This window comes from Heterodontus francisci, chromosome 43 (assembly GCF_036365525.1).
Source record: "Heterodontus francisci isolate sHetFra1 chromosome 43, sHetFra1.hap1, whole genome shotgun sequence".
Taxonomy (NCBI): Eukaryota; Metazoa; Chordata; class Chondrichthyes; order Heterodontiformes; family Heterodontidae; genus Heterodontus; species Heterodontus francisci.
This window is the reverse complement of record NC_090413.1, coordinates 22,803,826-22,823,547: the sequence shown is the minus strand read 5'-3', so window position 1 is coordinate 22,823,547 and position 19,722 is coordinate 22,803,826. Positions and strand designations below refer to the sequence as shown.

Sequence of the window (19,722 nt, the reverse complement as noted above, 5' to 3'; positions counted from 1 at the left end):
TGGGGATGTTCGCTGATGATTGCACAATGTTCAGCACCATTCGTGACTCCTCAGATACTGAAGCAGTCCGTCTCAAATGCAGCAAGACCTGGACAATATCCAGGCTTGGGCTGATAAGTGGCAAGTAACATTCACGCCACACAAGTGCCAGGCAATGACCATCTCCAACAAGAGAGAATCTAGCCATCTCCCCTTGACATTCAATGGCATTACCATCGCTGAATCCCCCACTATCAACATCCTAGGGGCTACCATTAACCAGAAACTGAACTGCGGTAACCATATAAATACCGTGGCTACAAGAGCAGGTCAGAGGCTAGGAATCCTGCGCGAGTAACTCACCTCCTGACTCCCCAAAGCCTGTCCACCATCTACAAGGCACAAGTCAGGAGTGTGATGGAATACTCTCCACTTGCCTGGATGGGTGCAGCTCCAACAACACTCAAGAAGCTCGACACCATCCAGGACAAAGCAGCCCACTTGATTGGCATCCCATCCACAAACATTCACTCCCTCTACCACCGACGCACAGTGGCAGCAGTGTGCACCATCTACAAGATGCACTGCAGCAACGCACCAAGGCTCCTTCGACAGCACCTTCCAAACCCGATTCTACCAACTAGAAGGACAAGGGCAGCAGATGCATGGGAACACCACCACCTGCAAGTTCCCCTCCAAGCCACACACCATCCTGACTTGGAACTATATCGTCGTTCCTTCACTGTCGCTGGGTCAAAATCCTGGAACTCCCTTCCTAACAGCACTGTGGGGGTACCTACCCCACATGGACTGCAGCGGTTCAAGAAGGCAGCTCACCACCACCTTCTCAAGGGCAATTAGGGATGGGCAATAAATGGTGGCCTGGCCACCGACGCCCACATCCCATGAATGAATAAAAAAAAATAAGAAAATTGTTGATGGGAAGATAGAAAGTCAATTTTTTATTTAAAGAAATTGTTTTAGTGAATTTTTCTGCTCGTCAGGATGGGTAGATATCACTGCTGGGAAACAAATTGGCTCCAACATTGGCAACAAGCACTCTCTAGGTCAGGTATAGTATGTTTTCAATAGAGTAAATCTTCCCCATTCAACACCGAACCAAGAAATAGGAGTAGGAGAAGGCCTGACCACCCCTTAAGCCTGCTCCGTCATTACAAACAATGTGCGTCATTCTCGATGAGGATAAGTGATTAGCCTGTCATAGTGCGATATCCCATGGCTAATCCTAGGAGTTGCTACACTTACTATGTGTTACTGTGGTGATACATACTCATTTAAAGAAACAAAGGCCATGAAAATACCAGAGCCCAGGTGTTTTTTCTATTTGTTCTTCGGTTGTGGGCAACACTAGCAAGACTGGCATTTATCCCTTTTGGAGATGAGAAGATGGCGATGAGCCACTTGCTTCCTTGAACTGCTGCGAATGATTGGTCTTACAGCTGGGCAACTAATTTCACAGGGCATGGAGAAGTAATGTAATGTGTGACTGGAGCCACTGGTAGTCCAGAGCAGTTAGGGATGGTAGTTCCCTTCCCTGAAGGGCATTGATGAACCAGTTTGGGTTCTTGAGGCCGTCGGTAGCTTCTCCGATCATTATCAAGGTGGTCGCCCATGAATTAACCATTCCGCAAAAAAATGCCTCATTGCGATTGGAACCCAACCATGACTCTACTGTACCCATGTCGAGACAAACTTGCTATATTTACAATATAACTGGCAAACACAGGACTGAAAGGGTTAATCACACCTGCCTGACTTTATGCCTTGGTTTGTTTTACAGAGGAGGTTCACGCAGAGGTATGCTATGCGGAGTGTTTACTGCAGAGAGCTGCCCTCACCTTTTTACAGGTAAGCATGGACAATCATTATCAGATAAAGTGGCTTTTTCTTTTCACTTATCGTCCTTTAACTATCAGCTATGTCACTGCTCTGAACCCAGCGAAAATGTCAGCATTAGACCTTACCTTTATTAACATTGCCTGCTTAAATATTTCTCTATTTATAAAGGTCCCGTCTGCCCTCTCAGGTGGATGTAAACTATCCCATGGCTACTATTTGAAGAGTTTTCCCCAGTGTCCTGGCCAATATTAATCCCTTAAACAACATCTATCCGGTCATTATCACACTGCTGTTTGTGGGAGCTTGCTGTGCACAAATTGGCTGCTGCATTTCCTACATTACAACAGTGACTACACTTCCAGAATGCTTCATTTGGCTGTAAACCTCTTTGGGACATCCTGAGGTTGTGAAAGGTGCTATATAAATGCAAGTTCATTCTTTTAAAGATATATTTAATGCACTTTTGGTCCATCACACTCTCCTGTAGATGCAACAATCTTCAGCCAGAAGTGCCAAGTTGATGATCCATCTCGGTCTCCTCCTGAAGTCCCCAGCATCACACAGATGCCAGATTTCAGCCAATTCGATTCACTCCGCGCGATATCAAGAAACGACTGAAGGCACTGGATACTGCAAAAGCGATGGGCCCTGACAATATTCCGGCAATAGTACTGAAGACCTGTGCTTCAGAACTTGCTGCGCCCCTAGCCAAGCTGTTCCAGTACAGCTACAACACTGGCATCTACCCTGCAATGTGGAAAATTGCCCAGGTATGTCCTGTATACAAAAAGCAGGACAAGTCCAACCCGGCCAATTACCGCCCCATCAGCCTACTCTCAATCATCAGTAAAGTGATGGAAGGTGTCATCAACAGTGCCATCAAGCGGCACTTGCTTAGCAATAACCTGCTCAGTGACACTCAGTTTGGGTTCCGCCAGGGCCACTCAGCTCCTGACCTCATTACAGCCTTGGTTCAAACATGGACTAAAGAGCAGATCTCAAGAGGTGAGGTGAGAGTGACTGCCCTTGACATCAAGGCAGCATTTGACAGAGTATGGCATCAAGGAGCCCTAGCAAAACTGAGGTCAATGGGAATCAGGGGGAAAACTCTCTGCTGGCTGGAGACACACCTAGCGCAAAGGAAGATGGTTGTGGTTGTTGGAGGTCAATCTTCTGAGCTCCAGGACATCACTGCAGGAGTTCCTCAGAGTAGTGTCCTGGGCCCAACCATCTTCAGCTGCTTCATCGATGATCTTCCTTCAATCATTAGGTCAGAAGTGGGGATGTTCGCTGATGATTGCACAATGTTCGGCACCATTCGCGACTCCTCAGATACTGAAGCAGCCATTGTAGAAATGCAGCAAGACCTGGACAATATCCAGGCTTGGGCTGATAAGTGGCAAGTAACATTCGCGCCACACAAGTGCCAGGCAATGACCATCTCCAACAAGAGAGAATCTAACCATCTTCCCTTGACATTCAACAGCATTACCATCGCTGAATTCCCCACTGTCAACATCTTCGGGGCTACCATTGACCAGAAACTGAACTGGAGTAGCCATATAAATACCGTGGCTACAAGAGCAGGTCAGAGGCTAGGAATCCTGCAGCGAGTAACAAATCTCCTGACTCCCCAAAGCCTGTCCATCATCTACAAGGCACAAGTCAGGAGTGTGATGGAATACTCTCCACTTGCCTGGATGGGTGCAGCTCCAACAACACTCAAGAAGATCGACACCATCCAGGACAAAGCAGCCCACTTGATTGGCACCCCATCTACAAACATTCACTCCCTCCACCACCGACGCACAGTGGCAGCAGTGTGTACCATCTACAAGATGCACTGCAGCAACGCACCAAGGCTCCTTCGACAGCACCTTCCAAACCCGATTCTACCAACTAGAAGGACAAGGGCAGCAAATGCATGGGAACACCACCACCTGCAAGTTCCCCTCCAAGTCACACACTATCCTGACTTGGAACTATATCGCCGTTCCTTCACTGTCGCTGGGTCAAAATCCTGGAACTCCCTTCCTAACAGCACTGTGGGTATACCTACACCACATGGACTGTAGCGGTTCAAGAAGGCAGCTCACCACCACCTTCTCAAGGGCAATTAGGGATGGGCAATAAATGGTGGCCTGGCCAGTGACACCCACATCCCATGAATGAATAAAAAAAATCTGAGGAGAAGAGGAACTCACCCACTCACACAGGGCTGGGTGCTTCTGATCTGGAGCCAAACTTAAACACACTTTACAATTTGCCAAGTCCCCCGACCAAACATTCTGACCTGTGGCTAGGCTTACTTAACAACAGTCGTGGCTTCAGAGGGATACTGTTCTACCTCGGCAGCAGAAACATTCACTGTGGATTGAATGGAAAACCATCATGTCCTTTATAAACAGCACATCATCCCAATTATCATAAACTATGCAATCATATAAAACACCTATCTTTGAATGTGTAATATAGCAGTGACGTTTTTGCTCTAATCTGATATTTTGGTGGATTTATTTTTGTACCCATGGGTGTGGGATGTTAGTGCTCGAGAGTAGAACACTTTTCCACTTTAGGGAGTGTCTTGAGCACTCCCAGGTAATGGTGAGGTGCTACCAGCAGTTTTTCGTTTTGTTTTTGCCCACTGTGCCCATTAAGAACTTGGTTGAAAACACTAAAGCCATTTCATATGTGGCCCTAAACTACAAGCAGCACATTCGATGGGATGGATTTTAACCCAGGAGCTAGGACCCAAGACCATTGTTCAAACCTTTTGTACTGCCCAGTTCCTAATGCGATAATCCTATCTTCTAAATTATGATGCACGTTGTTCTTTTGTACGTATTAATGCTGAAACAGCACGGTTGGTGTTGAAATGTGGCCTTTCCTTGTGCTTCCAGGATGAGAACATGGTCAGTTTCATCAAAGGTGGGATTAAAGTCAGGAACAGCTTCATGATTTACAAGTGAGTTCAGATTTTTGTTCCAATCTTTCATTTGTAATTTTCCTCCTTCCTCTCCTACTGCTGAAGTTCATCGCTCCTTCTGCTTGGGTCCCAGTCTCAATGACTTCTTTGACTCTTGTCATTTTTAAAATCTGATAGTCACTCCTGTTAAGAGCCCTAGGACACTTTACTATGTTAACAGCGCTATATGGTGTTTCAACTAGCGGGCGAGACCAGAACTAGGGGCCATAAGTATGAGATAATCACAAATAAATCCAATAGGGAATTCAGGAGAAACTCCTTTTACCCAGAAAGTGGTGAGAACATGGAACTTGTCACTTGGGATGCTAATTGTAGTATCCTGCCCCTAGTGAGATCAGTTAACTCAGTATGGTCCAGACATAGGGCAGGGGACCTTGCTGCTCTGTAGAGCCCAGTTACTCACTGGATCATTTCCCTGAACCACTGGCAGAGGCTAAGTTTTTAATTCCATCTGGGAATGTGGGTGTTGCTGGCAAGGCTGGCATTTATTGCCCATTTTTAGTTGCCCTCTCAAGGCCACCTTCTTGAACCACTGGGTAGCGCATTTGATGGCTGTGAGCATCCTGAGATTGTGAAAGACGGAATATAAATACAAATTCTTTCCTTCTAAACAGACAACACCGCTACTTCCAGCCTCACCTCAGACAACTGTTTTATTGCGAATACTTGATCAGCTTCATCAATCCCTATATTTCATTCCCAAGCAGATATTTATCCAACTCTTTTTTTTTTCCCAAGGAGTTAACTGCCTCAGCTGTTTTTGCTAGAGTATGTCCCACGCCCACAGCTATAGAGTCATAGAGAGATACAGCACTGAAACAGGCCCTTCGGCCCACCGAATCCATGCCAACCATCAACCACCCATTTATACTAATCCTACAGTAATCCCTATATTCCCTACCACCTACCTACACTAGGGGCAATTTACAATGGCCAATTTACCTATCAACCTGCAGATCTTTGGCTGTGGGGGGAAACTGGAGCACCCGGTGGAAACCCACGCAGTCACAGGGAGAACTTGCAAACTCCACACAGGCAGTACCCAGAACCGAACCTGGGTTGCTGGAGCTGTGAGGCTGCGGTGCTAACCACTGCGCCACTGTGCCGCCCTGCAACTGCTATGTGGGGGGGGTCTCACATTTCCGCTGATCTCCCGTCTCACTTGAGGTCTTAACTTTGTGAGCCTGACAGACCCGGTTTTCCTTTGTTGTTGACAGGGAACTCCACAATTTTTTGCAGTCGAACCTCTTCAGCAAAGGACCGAATCACTCGCATTTAGAAGGAGGTGTTTCTTTAGGAATCGGAGCATTTAACCTGGTAAGACGGACTAGGAATGGCTTGTTTTTTTTTTTAAAAAAAAGGAGAGGCTCATTGCAAAGGGAAAGCATTGTAGCTTCTCTGTGGCTCAGTGGGTAACCTTGGAGTCAGAAGGTGAAGGGTTCAAGACTCACCCTGGAGACTTAAGTGCAAAATCTGAGGTGATACTTACAGTGCAGTACTGAGGGAGTGCCGCGCTGTCAGAGGTGTCACCTTTCAGATGAGATGTTGAACTGAGGTTTTTGTCTGCCCTCCCAGGTGGATGTAAGAGATCCTTTTGCACTCTTTTTGAAGCCCGTGTCCTGGCTCTAAGCTCAATTTCTAATTGTAATGGCCTCATAGCACAAAAGTATCCATAACTGAGCAAAAAAATCTGCAATCTCATTGAGAAGCCATTAGAATGGTTTGGAAATGTACCACACAGGTGCTGTAGGAGGCCCTCTTCTGAGGGAAGGGATGCATCACATTTTTGGGGCAGAGTACAGGGGGCTTTAGTCTGCATCTAATCCATGCTGTCCCTAATCAGGGAGCTATCGCCTGATTACCAGAAAATCTTCCATTCCCCATCCATGGCATCCTTCACCTGGGAAGGTGGACAGTAAACATTAAAACAGTGTAAAGTTGCATAGCCGTGTTAACCAGCCATTTGTGAAAGGGCCATTCCCAGTAGCCTGGTCATTCAACAGCGTAAGCTAGAGCTTGAGAACTTGGCGGTTTCTGTCACTTGAGATTTTTAAAGAATTTTTTTTTTTGACTTGTCTTTTGTTTTGTCCTTAGACATTGTCATTGTTCCCCACACGGATCCTAAAGTTGTTGGAGTTTGCTGGCTTCTCTGGTGACAAGGTAGGGACATAAGAACGTGAGAAATAGGAGCAGGATTAGGCCATTCGGCCCCTCAAGCCTGCCCCACCGTTCAGTAAGATCATGGCTGATCTGCCCCAGACTTCAACTCCTCTTTCATGCCAGCTCCTCATAGCCCTCAACTCCCCGATATTTCAAAAATCTATCTACCTCCTCTTTAAATACTTTCAGTGATCTAGCCTCCACAACTCTCTGGGGTAGAGAATTCCAGACATTCACTACCCTCTGAGAGAAGAAATTCCTTCGCATCTCAGTTTTAAATGAGTGTCCCCTTGTTCTGTAACTATGTCCCCTAGTTAGAGATTCACCCACTAGTGGAAACATTCTTCTCAACATCTACCCTGTCAAGCCCCCTCAGAATCTTGTACGTTTCAATAAGATCACCCCTCATTCTTCTAAACTGTAATGAATAAAGGCCTAACCTGTTTAGCTATTCTTGATAATTCATCCCAGGAATCAGCCTAGAGAATCTCTTTTGAACTGCCTCCAATGCCAATACATCCTTTCTTAAATACAGGGACCAAAACTGTACACAGTACTCCAGGTGCGGCCTCACCAACGCCTATGCACTTGTAACAAGACTTCCCTATTTTTAAACTCCAACCCCTTAGCAATAAAGGCCAAAATTCCATTTGCCTTCTTAATTACTTGCTGAACCTGCATGCTAACGTTTTGTGTTTCATGCATAAGAACACCCAGATGCCTCTGCGCCGCACTTTCTTGGAGTCTCTCTCCATTTAAATAATAGTCTGCCTTTTGATTCTTCCTACCAAAGTGCATGACCTCACACTTTCCTACATTAAATTCCATCTGCCAAGTTTTTGCCCACTCACTCCACCTATCTGTATCCCTTTGCAGATTCCTTATGCCCTCATCACAACATGCCCTCCCATTTGTAGTCTACAAATTTGGATATATTACATTCTGCCCCCTTCTCCAAGTCATTAATATAGACAGTAAATAATTGAGGCCCGAGGACAAGATGACCTTCTGCTGCTCTTGCCTTGAAAGGAGGTGATAGAGAAGGGACCTTTTATAGAAGCACACACAGTATTTAATGGTGAATCTAGAGTGGTAATCCAGGGTATGCCAGGACACGTGAAGAAGGGACATGGGCGACAACCGGTGAAAGGAAAGCTTAGGATGGATACAAAGATTGACCGATGGCGTATTCTTTGTGGAGGTTAGTGGAGGCGAAAACCTTTGACTTGTTCAAGAGACAGATGAGGCAATGGAGGGAATGTAGGTCTTTTACTCTGACCAATGAGTGACCACCTTTAAATTGGCAAAAGGACCAGACATGAGATGAGGGGGAATGTTTTTATGCAGTGAGTATTTATGATCAGGAACGTATTGTCTGAAAGCAGATTCAGTAGTAACTTTCAGAAGGGAATTGGATCAATACTTGGAAGGGAAGCGTTTGCAGGGTTGTGGGAAAGAGCGGGAGAGTGGGACTAATTGGAGAGCTCTTTCAAAGAGCCAGCACAAGCACAAAGGGCCAAATGGCCTCCTCTCTGCTGTATGTTTTATGAACTGATATTCCAATCGGCACGTACCTTGTTATTTTGTATACCAGTGTGAAACTGATCTTGTCGCTTTCTTTGTCAGTCAGTCTGAATCGTGATTGGCCTGGCTAATTGATGTGTAATAAATCATGTAATAATGAATGAATGTGGCATTGTCTAGCACATGTTTACTGACGTGATATAAAATGAGTGCCTGTTCTGTGCTGGGCTCTATTATGAAAAGGTTTGAGAGATTTAAATTTTGAACGATAATATTCATTTGCCAGTAAAATGGTAATGAGGAAAGGTGAGCAGAAACTCTGAATTAGTGCCAGAAGCATAAAGTGGGAGGTTGGAGGGAATGTTTTCAGGTAAAGGGTTATTTGGAAATAGAATGCTTTGCTACAAGTGGTGATTTGAGTGTCAGGCAGCTCCTGCAGTACAATGCACTGAAAAACACAGCCAGATCTCCACCTTCCTCTAATTCTGGCCTCTTGTGCATTCCTGATTTTAATCGCTCCATCATTGGTGGCCGTGCCTTCAGCTGCCTGGGCCCTGTGCTCTGGAAGTCCCTCCCTAAACCTCTCCGCCCCTCTACCTCTGTCTCTTCAAAAGCTCCTTACAACCTACCAAGCGTTTGGTCACCTCTCCTAATATCTGCTTATGTGGCTCGGTGTCAAATTTTGTTTGGTAAAGCTCCTGTGAAGTGACGGGACATTTTACTACGTTAAAGGCGCTACATAAATGCAAATTGTTGTTGCTGGTAGCTCAACCGCTATAGATCAAACTCAACGACTCAAACTCACTGTGCTCTCAAACTGATGTTTTTGATGCATTTTCCAACAGGAGTATGGTCTGTCCCAGTTACATGATGGAGTGCTGGTGCCCAACCTTCGAGAGATTCTGTGTGTTATGCTGTTGCTGTGTTATTATACCTTCCTCACTTTCATACTTGGTAAGCGATAAAGGATTGCTGAAAGATTTGTTTGAGTCAGACTCTGGTCTTCATAGGGGAGATACTTCTTCAGGGATCTTCTCCCCTTGTCTCTCTTCCTTAGCCCTCCTGTGTCAACTTCTACTGACAGCTGAGAACACAGCAACAGACCATTCAGCCCTTCCAGCCTGTTCTGCTATTCAACAAGATAATGGCCAATCTGCACCCTAACTTCATCCACCTTGGTTCATATCCTTTTTTAATTCTTTCACGTCACTGGCAAGGCCAGCATTCGTTGCCCATCCCTGATTGCTCTTGACAACTGAGGGGCTTGCTAGGCCATTTAGGAGTCAACCACATTGCTGTGGGTCTAGAGTCACATGTAGGCCAGACCAGGTAAGGACGGCAGATTTCCTTCCCTCAAGGACATTAGTGAACAAGATGGGTTTTTACAACAATCGACTTTAATTCCAGATTTATTAATTGAATTCAAATTCAGTGGCAGGATTTGAACCCATGTCCCCAGAGTGTAAGCCTGGGACTCTGGGTTACTAGTCCAGCGACATTATCACTATGCCACTGCCTCCCCTAGGGTCTTAAAAACCTCAATCAACCCCTAACCTATATTCCAGAGAAAACCAGCCTAGTTTATGTAATCTCTCCTTGAAGAAACTGGGCAATTAACACCTGCCCAACTGAACCCTCTTTCAACAGGTGGTAAAAAAGGCAAATGGTATGTTGGCCTTCATAGCGAGAGGATTCGAGTACAGGAGCAGGGATGTCTTGTTGCAATTATACAGGGCCTTGGTGAGGCCACACCTGGAATATTGTGTGCAGTTTTGGTCTCTTTATCTGAGGAAGGATGTTCTTGCTATAGAGGGAGTACAGCGACGGTTTACCAGACTGATTCCTGGGATGGCGGGACTGACGTATGAGGAAAGATTGAGTCGGTTAGGATTATATTCGCTGGAGTTCAGAAGAGTGACGGGGTATCTCATAGAAACGTATAAAATTCTAACAGGACTTGACAGGGTAGATGCAGGAAGGATGTTCCCGATGGTGGGGGAGTCCAGAACCAAGGGTCATAGTCTAAGGATACGGGGTAAACCTTTCAGGACTGAGATGAGGAGAAATTACTTCACCCAGAGAGTGGTGAGCCTGTGGAATTCGCTACCACAGAAAGCAGTTGAGGCCAAAACATTGTATGTTTTCAAGAAGGAGTTAGATATAGCTCTTTGGGCGAAAGGGATCAAAGGGTATGGGGGGAAAGCGGGAACAGGTTACTGAGTTGGATGATCAGCCATGATCATAATGAATTGCGGAGCAGGCTCGAAGGGCCGAATGGCCTACTCCTCCTATTTTCTATGTTTCTATTGCTCCAAAAAAAAACTTCTCATAGTTGAACCTGTGACTCCTGGACCAATTCCCATCACCTTGGGGTCGGAGAGGAATTTCCCAGATTTTTTTGTTTTTCCAAATTAGCCTGGGTTCGTATCCAGTTTCTTGCCTCTTATGAGGAGATCACATGGCTTTGGGTGTATATTATGATGCACAAGCACTACAATTGTGTGGGACAGACTGATAGATCGGAGGGTAGTTTCCTGTCCTGCATGTAGTGATAGCGACCAGGATGGACCTGAGTTTGACCTCTCTGCCCTTGTTTCATCTCACCCAGGTCAATGGTGTAGGTGCAACAACTGGTGCAGTGACACAGGCAAAGTGTTCAAATACCAGGGGACAGAAGTCAAAACCGGAAATGAGAGTTAAAGCCAGCCATGTGGAACTTTTTCTCACGAATAACAATAGAATTGTTAATAAATTAGCGGGGGGGGGGGGGTGGTCACGACATTGACCAGTAGAAATGGGTGCCAGAGGCAACTAGAGGGTTAATTCCGCAATCCTGTGTTCCCAGTGGGGAAGCTACACTGGAATGGACTGCAGGTCAGAGGTCAAGTGTCAAGGGGTCAGAGATAAAGGGCAGTGAAAATCATCCAGGATTTCCACTCCTGATTGCCTCTGCTGCAAATGAATGGGTTTGCCTGTTAAACCAGTTACTGTCAATGTGAACCTGCAGAAAACAATTGAGTTCTGCAGGAGAGAGGCTACTTCTGGAATATATTCCTTTAAGCATTCCAAAGTATGATGTTGGTTGTAGAAACTGTATATTCAGCACAATCCCTAGAATCGGATATTGCAATCTGAAAATTAATTAGTGCTTCAAATAAAAATTACAAAAAAAAGCGTTAAGAACAGGGAAAGGACATGCAAGGCAACCACTCTTCTGTTTCAATCCCTCGCCTCTCCGTATCCCTCAATCCCTCGCCTCTCCGTATCCCTCAATCCCTTGCCTCTCCAGAAACACATCAAAAGGTTAATTCTGCAATCCCATGCTTAGTCTCTGACCTGTGTTTGACCTCTGACCCGTGTTCTGTTTGAGCATAAATTCCACACAGGATTGTGGAATTAACCCGCTAGTCCACCCTGCTCCTATTTCTACTGCTCAACGCAGTTATCCCTCCTGCTAATTTATGACATGATTCAATTGTTGTGTGAGGAAGACGTTTGACCTAACTCCCAAATTTTGTCGTCTTTCCTGTGCTATTTGAATCCTTTGCCTGTGTCACATTCGTGAAAACCATTAGTGAAGCAACTTTTATTGCTTTTTAAACTTCATTCTCGGGATGTGAGTGCCACTGACAAGGCCAGCATTTATTGCCCATCCCTAATTACCCTTGGGGAGGTGGTGGTGAGCCGCCTTCTTGAACCGCTGCAGTCTGTGAGGTGTAGGTGCGCAGTGCTGTTAGGAAGGGAGTTCCAGGTTTTTGACCCAGTGATAATGAAGGAACGGTGATATAGGTTGGGATGGTGTGTGAATTGGAGAACCTGGAGGTGGTGGTCTTCCCATGTGTCTGCTGCCCCTGTCCTTCTAGGTGATAGAGGTTGGGGGTTTAGGAGGTGCAGTTATGCTTATTGATATATAATTAGCAGCTTTATTTAATGGATCTTGACTTTTCCCAACTGGATAGCCAGCTGTTTGTTTTTTTTTTTGTATGGCGTTTTCCCTCTCCAGGTGGATTGTAGGATGCAACTTGCTTCCTGCGGGCTACATCCACGGTGAATTCCTACTCAGAGGCAGTGCTAAGGAGTGCCCTGACTCTTCCCCTTTAATTATGTGGGGGGTCACTTGTAGCTGCAAGTATCCAGACTCTGAAACGCTGTTTTTATGCTGCTTGTTTCCTCTTGGCTTTAGGAACAGGAGAGGAGGATATCACCGATGCAGTGGTTCTGCTTCAGCCCTACCTCACTCGCTATCCCAAGGTAGGAGACGCATCTCCCTTTTTGTTTATTATGTTTAAGCCGTGGCTATTCATTGATGTAATTTGGGGTTTGGCCATTACCCAGATACGTCCTGTGGTAGCGTAGGGGCAGTGTTTTGGGTTTTGGGCTGGGACCCCAAACGGGTCACGACCCCACACTTTGTGGGAAACAGTCACCCGGCAGTGATTTTCCCCGAATTGGCGAATTAGCGGCCAGAGGGCACGCACGCCATCCAATTGAGGACCGTGGGCGGGTTCTCGAAGCTGAAGGGTCAGTAGGAGGCCTTCCAGCACTGAAGGAGCAGTAGCCCGCAGTTCAGACAAGAGAGAGAGAGAGAGAGAGCGAGAGCTTCCATTTTCAGACATCCTCTCTCCAACTTTTTAAACGGGGAAAAAAAAATGGACTCAGCAGCCAGGCCACCATTGTGGATGGGGAGCCCCTCTACATGGTTTCCTGTGGCTACAGCTGTGGCCAGGCAGGCAGGGAAGAGCCTCATAGCCTGGCTGGAGCTCTGGTCACCCGCCCACACCCCCCTGCCCTGATCTGCTGCCAGGAAGCCGCCTCCATGCAGTTGGCCTAGTCCCCGGCACCTTGGGGAGCCAGCAGGACCACTGGGAAAATTCCAGTTGGCCTCTGACAATAAGCCTCACTAGGCCATTAACTAATTGGCGGTCCCCCATCCCATCTCCAGGTAAATGGTAAATTTCTGTGCCCACTCCCCTTCGTACATGCCCCCATAATCAGGGAAAAAGTTCAACCCCAGGTCTTTATGATTCCTTGATCAATTTCAGAAGTGAATTAGAGGGCAGTGAATTGAGTGTATGTTTCAGGCGCAGGTCCAAACTCCTGAATTGCTTGTCTCATGCGCTCTCTCCCTCTTTCTCTGTTTTATGTCTGTAAGGGTGTGCGACGCCCACGTGCTGATGCAAGGTGTTTTTCTTTAACTGAACACAAATAGATTTGTGAGGTTTGATAATAGAAGTTGGAATGTGCAACATGAGTTCAATTTGTCACTGAACTGCATCGTTCCTGCTAACCTGCTGCCACGAGAGAACTTGAATATTCTGTACGTAGGATCATAGAATGTTTACAGCCCAGAAGGAGGCCATTCGGCCTGTCATGTCCGTGCTGGCCCTCTGTAAGAGCAACTCACCTAGTGCCACTCCCCTGCCTTTTCCCTGTAGCCCTGCAATTTTTTTCCTGTCAGGTAATTATCCAATTCCCTTTTGAAGGCCTTATTTGAATCTGCCTCCACCACACTCTCAGGCAGTGCACTCCAAATCTTAACCACTCACTGCGCTTTTTAAAAAAAAGTTTTGCCTCTTGTTGCTGTTGCTTCTCCTCCTCATGTTAAATTGGTGGTGGTTTGGGGTGTATAATTCAGCAGGTACTGAGAGCCCTCATGCACCTCAAATCTTTTAAACATAAGCCAGATAGGGAATGCTGGTGGGTCTTTTTAATATAGCGAGCATGAGCACTGCGGCTATACCTATCGGGAAAGGATGAACAGGCTGGGTCTCTTTTCTCTTGAAAAGGGGAAGGCAGTGGGATGATCTATTACAATAATACTATCATGAAAAGTTTTGATAGAATGGACACGGAGAGCGTTTCCACTTGTGGGGAAGAGCAAAACTGGAGGCTATCAATAGAAGATAGTCACCAAGAAATTCAGAAGGAACATCTTTACCCAGACAGTGGTGAAACTGTTGAACTTGCGACCACAGGGAGTGGTTGGGGCGAATAGCATTTAAGGGGAAGCTAGATTAAACACAAGAGATATTGGGGGAGAGTTATTTTATTTTATTTTATTCAGAGATACAGCACCGAAACAGGCCCTTCGGCCCACCGAGTCTGTGCCGACCATCAACCACCCATTTATACTAACCCTACAGTAATCCCATATTCCCTACCACCTACCTACACTGGGGGTAATTTACAATGGCCAATTTACCTATTACCTGCACGTCTTTGGCTGTGGGAGGAAACCGGAGCACCCGGCGAAAACCCACGCGGTCACAGGGAGAACTTGCAAACTCCGCACTGGCAGTACCCAGAATCGAACCTGGGTCCCTGGAGCTGTGAGGCTCCGGTGCTAACCACTGCGCCACTATGGGAGGAGGCTCGAAATGGAGAATAAATGCTGGCATGGACTGTTTGGGCCAAATGGCCTGATTCTGAACTCATAGAATTACATCGAATATATAGCACAATCATGTCCTCACTTGGTGTCCATGCGGTGCACACACATGCTGCCGTGTAGACATGCATGCACAAATGCTGGCATTTACTTAAGCAAGCACGCACACAGTTTTCCGAAGGATAGTGGTCAGTGTTGAGAGCCCTCCTTCGGCTCTCAGTATGGACACTGTTTGTCTGCTCTGGCAGAGATAGGTTAAGGCAGTGCATAATGTGAATGAAACCTTCAGGCTTTCTAGTCTATGTGGTTTAACACACACACAATGCCTTTACCCATCATAAACCAGGAGAGCTGCGAGTATCACACGACCCTATTTCTCACCATTGTTACCGTCCTCAACAGGACTGCTACACAAAGTGGCAGCTTTTGTCGAAAAGGAATAACCAAACCTCGGCAGCAACTTGAAGGCTCCAATTCAAGCTGGGCTTCCTGCTCGTCTGAGTAACTGTTCCATAACGCTGTGCCGTCTATCTGTAGCCCTGAGTTAAATCCATGGATGACTTGTCATACCTGCAACGCTTAAATTATTTTTTGCCAACCGTTGTTATGCCCAGGACATTTGATGTGGAAATAATCTGGCCGTGGCAAGTTGGGTCCTGAAAGCAGTTTAAAACCCCGCGTCTTTCACTGACTGTCATGGGGTTTTTGGGTTGATGTCAAGACCAAAGCACCTTTCAGCACCATTTTATGCTGGGGGTGGGGAGAGGGGGTGGTTGATTGCAGAAATATTAGCTCTGGTTGACAGTCTAATACTCCTCTGCTTGTTCAAGTATGGAGTAAGCCCAGGGCGAGATCTGTGCTAAGTGACCAAGCCTCCTTCCTTGAGGCATTGACTCTTTCTGGGGACAAACATTTCTTGCCCTGCAAGTGTCAGTTGGGCCACACTGATGCGGATATTCTCTTGAGGATCTCATGTGGCCACTTTAACAGCCCTTGTACATCTCCCCCTCCTCTTCCCATCACTAACATATCACCATCTACAGAGTCTTTTCCCGTGTGGATCACTTCCTGCTTGGGATTCTGATGCCAGCAACTGTTGGGCGAGAAGCTGCCAGAACCAGGAGGCCACCCAGGGGCAGAGAAGAGGGTGAACACAGGAACAGGGGGAGGCCATTCAGCCCGTCGAGCCTGCTTCGCCATTTAAGGCTGATCTGCAATCTAACTCCATATATCCGCCTTTGCCCCATATCGCTTAATACCTTTGGCTAACAAAATCTAGCGATCTCGGGTTTGAAATGAACAATTGATCTAGCATCAATTGCCATTTGTGGAAGAGAGTTCCAAACTTCTACCACTGTGTGGCGATTGAGATTTCACTTCTGCAAGGTCTGCCTCTGATCTTTAGATTATATCCCCTAGTCCTAGACTCCCCAACCAGCAGAAGTAGCTTCGCTCTCTAGCCACCCTATCGCTTTCCCTTAATATCTTGAAAAGTGATCAAATCACCCCTTAACGTTTGAAATTCCAGGGAACACAACCCAAAGTGAAGGTGGAGGAACAGTTCATAAAGAGGAATGAGAGGTGGCAGAAGCTTTGATTCCACCAATAGTAACTCACAGAAACTGCACTGGTAATTAATAGTAAATAGTGGTAACTCTGCCCCTCCTAATTAACAGTAATCCAATAACACACTGATAGTCTATGTGGCGCTACCCTCTGTTACCTTGCCCAAGCTGTTGTTTCTCAGGTGTGAGTCCAGGCAGTGAACTTTGGCAGGCTTCTTTGAGCATGGAAGTCCTCACAGCTGAGTCTTGTTCTGTCTTCACACGCGCACCATCCCTGTTTTATTGGAAGCAAGTATTGATTTGTTCGAGTTGCCAACTTTCAGGGATTGACCTGCATTTCCTAGGCATAGCTGCGAGCAATCCTGGAGAAGAGTCATACAGGCGTGGGAAAAAGAAAATTGTTTTTTTTTGTGCTTTTGTTAATTGGGTATAAAAATATTGGAGATGACTGGGAGGCTGTTTGACTGGGTGGGGCAGTTGGAGGCAGGAGGTCATGTGATACACCTCCAGGAATACGGCCAATCAGAGTTGGCAACTTTCTGATTTGCTAATCGAATCCTGATGCTTTTTTTTTGCAGGGTGCAATATTCCTCTTCTTTTCAGGAAGAATTGAAGAAATCAAAGGGAACCTTGATGAGGTAAGAACCCTTCCTGGGAGGCTGACTGTCTGTTGTTGGAGTTGGTTCCTTTCTGTGCCCGTGGCTCAGTGGGTAGCATTCTCATCTCTTGACTCAGAAGGTTATAGTTTCAAGTCCCACTCCAGAGATTTGAGCACAAAAAAAAACCCAAGGCTGACACTCCAGTGTAGTACTGAAGGAGTGCTGCACTGTTGGAGGTGCCCTCTTTCGGATGTTAAACAGAGGCCCTATCTGCTGTCTCGGGAGGATGTAAAAGATCCTGTGGCATAATTGCAGAGAAGAGTAGGTAAGTTCTCCCCGGTGTCCGGGCCATTTTGATGCTGCAATCAACATCAGTAAAACAGGTTATCTGGTCATTATCATGTTGATGTTTGTGGGAGCTTGCTGTGCAAACATTGCCTGCCGCATTTCCTATATTACAACAGTGATGACACACCAGAAGTACTTCATTGGATGTAAATAAAGGGGTAGATAAACAAATAAATAAATAAAGGGCAAAGAAAGCGAGGGAATACACAATAAATGGGAGGATATTGAGAGGGGTAGAAGAAGTGAGAGACCTTGGAGTGCATGTCCACAGGTCCCTGAAAGTAGCAGGACAGGTAGATAGAGTGGTGAAGAAGGCATATGGAATGCTTTCCTTTACTGGCCGAGGTATAGAATACAAAAGCAGGGATGTAATGCTGGAACTGTATAAAACGCTGGTTGGGCCACAGTTGGACTATTGCATACAGTTCTGGTCACCACATTACCGGAAGGACATAATTGCTCTGGAGACAGTACAAAGGAGATTTACAAGAATGTTGCCAGGGCTTGAAAGTTGCAGCTATGAGGAAAGATTGGATAGGCTAGGGTTGTTTTCCTTAGAACAGAGGAGGCTGAGGAGTGACTTAATCGAGGTGTACAAAATTATGAGGGGCCTAGATAGTGTAGGCAGGAAGGACCTGTTTCCCCCGGTGGAGAGGTCAATTACCAGGGGGCACAGATTTAAGGTGATTGGTAGAAGAATTAGAGGGGACATGAGGAAAGGCTTTTTCACCCAGAGGGTGGTGGGTGTCTGGAATTCACTGCCCGGATCGGTGGTGGAGGCAGAAACCCTCAATTCTCTTAACAAGCACCTGGACCTGCATCTGAAGTGCTGTAACCGGCAAGGCTATGGACCAGGTGCTGGAAGCAGGGATTAAATTGGGCGGCTAGTTTTTTCAGCCGGCACGGACACGACGGGCTGAATGGCCTCTTTCTGTGCCGTAATTGTTCTGGGGTTCAATGGAAAAGAGGTTCTGTGGTTGTGAAAAGTGCTACATAAATACAAGTTTTTTTTCCCCAGAGGAGGGAACATGGGAAGCTGCACCTAACGATTAGAAGAGCCAGTGCTGTTTTGTTTGTGATGTGGAATGTCAAATATCTTTTCATTAGCACCTTTTCTCATAAGCAGCATCATAACTATCAGGAATAGGCTGAGGCTTTAGAAAAGAGAAGGCTGAGGGGGGTGACCTGATAATGGTCTTTAAAATCATGAAAGCTCGATAGGGTAGACGTGGGGAAGAACGAGAGGTCATAAATATAAGATAGTCACGAATAAATCCAATAGGGAATTCAGGAGAAACGTTTCTTGACCTAAAGAGTGGTAAGAACTTGGAACTTGCTACCACAAGGTGTATTTGAGGCCTTTAAGAGGAAGCTAGCTATGTACATAAGGGGAGAATAGAATGATCTGCAGGTAGGATTAGATGAAGAGAGGTGGGAAGAGGCATGTCTTGGGCCGAATGGCCTGTTTCTGTGGGGTCCATTCTATGTAATTCTTGCCTCCGTCTGTCAAAACCTTTATTTTAATCTTGCTGTGCTCAATGCTGCTGTGAACATTTCATTCTTGCTCCGAGATCCCCCTCCTACACTCCCTAACCCTCGCTGCAGCTGTCCTGAAAGCGACCTCCATCGCACCATGTCCAAGTCATGCTTTCCCAAAATTTCAAAAGTTATGGAACTCCGTTCTTCCATCCGTCTTCCCTTCTACTTGTATATGTTAAATGGGTTAGGAGCGTTTGTTAAAATGGAGTAACTTCAGAACGAGCAAACGGACGTGCTTGTTACTAATATCAGCGTGATTTCACCCTGTGTGAAGCCAGAGGAGCTGTACAGTACAGTAACTTCTGCTGTGTGTTTGACACAGGCAATCGGAAGGTTTGAGGAAGGGTGTGCTGCACAGCAAGCCTGGAAGCAGTTCCACCACATGTGCTACTGGGAGCTGATGTGGTGCTTCACCTACAAGCAGTTGTGGAAAGTGGCCTACTTCTATGCAGACCTCCTCAGCAAAGAGAACCGCTGGTCTAAGGTGAGGGACACGCTAATGGTGGCATGGCTGAGGGTTTCTGTTTAAGGGCTGCCCTCTGGAATGCTGAACACCCTTCGTCACAGAATGATGGGACAGAGGTTCCCCACACCTGATTATAATGAGGTCTCTATGTAAGTAGCGGTCTTTAAAATTATGAAAGGTTTTGATAGTTTTGACGTAGAGATGTTTCCACTTATGGGGGAGTCCAAAATTAGAGGCAGTGAATATAAGATAGTCACTGATAAATCTGTAGGGAATTCAGAAGAAACCTCTTTACCCAGATAGTGGTG

At 46.2% G+C, this 19,722-nt stretch overlaps 1 protein-coding gene across 5 annotated transcripts in view; it reads left to right on the top strand.

Annotated features, from left to right (window-relative positions):
- zgc:158403 (tetratricopeptide repeat protein 39A) overlaps window positions 1-19,722 on the top strand; it is a 59,999-nt gene that overhangs the window by 29,155 nt on the left and 11,122 nt on the right. For 3 of the 5 annotated variants that reach the window (XM_068021140.1, XM_068021142.1, XM_068021143.1), the window contains exons 5-12: window positions 1,781-1,848; window positions 4,740-4,804; window positions 6,043-6,142; window positions 6,920-6,985; window positions 9,355-9,463; window positions 12,693-12,760; window positions 17,041-17,100; window positions 19,271-19,432. In XM_068021140.1, the coding sequence (XP_067877241.1) occupies window positions 1,781-1,848; window positions 4,740-4,804; window positions 6,043-6,142; window positions 6,920-6,985; window positions 9,355-9,463; window positions 12,693-12,760; window positions 17,041-17,100; window positions 19,271-19,432 (698 nt within the window). Of the gene's footprint in view, window positions 1-1,780; window positions 1,849-4,739; window positions 4,805-6,042; window positions 6,143-6,919; window positions 6,986-9,354; window positions 9,464-12,692; window positions 12,761-17,040; window positions 17,101-19,270; window positions 19,433-19,469; window positions 19,564-19,722 lie in introns of those variants that run through there. The other 2 variants (XM_068021141.1, XM_068021144.1) reach the window with 2 other exon arrangements.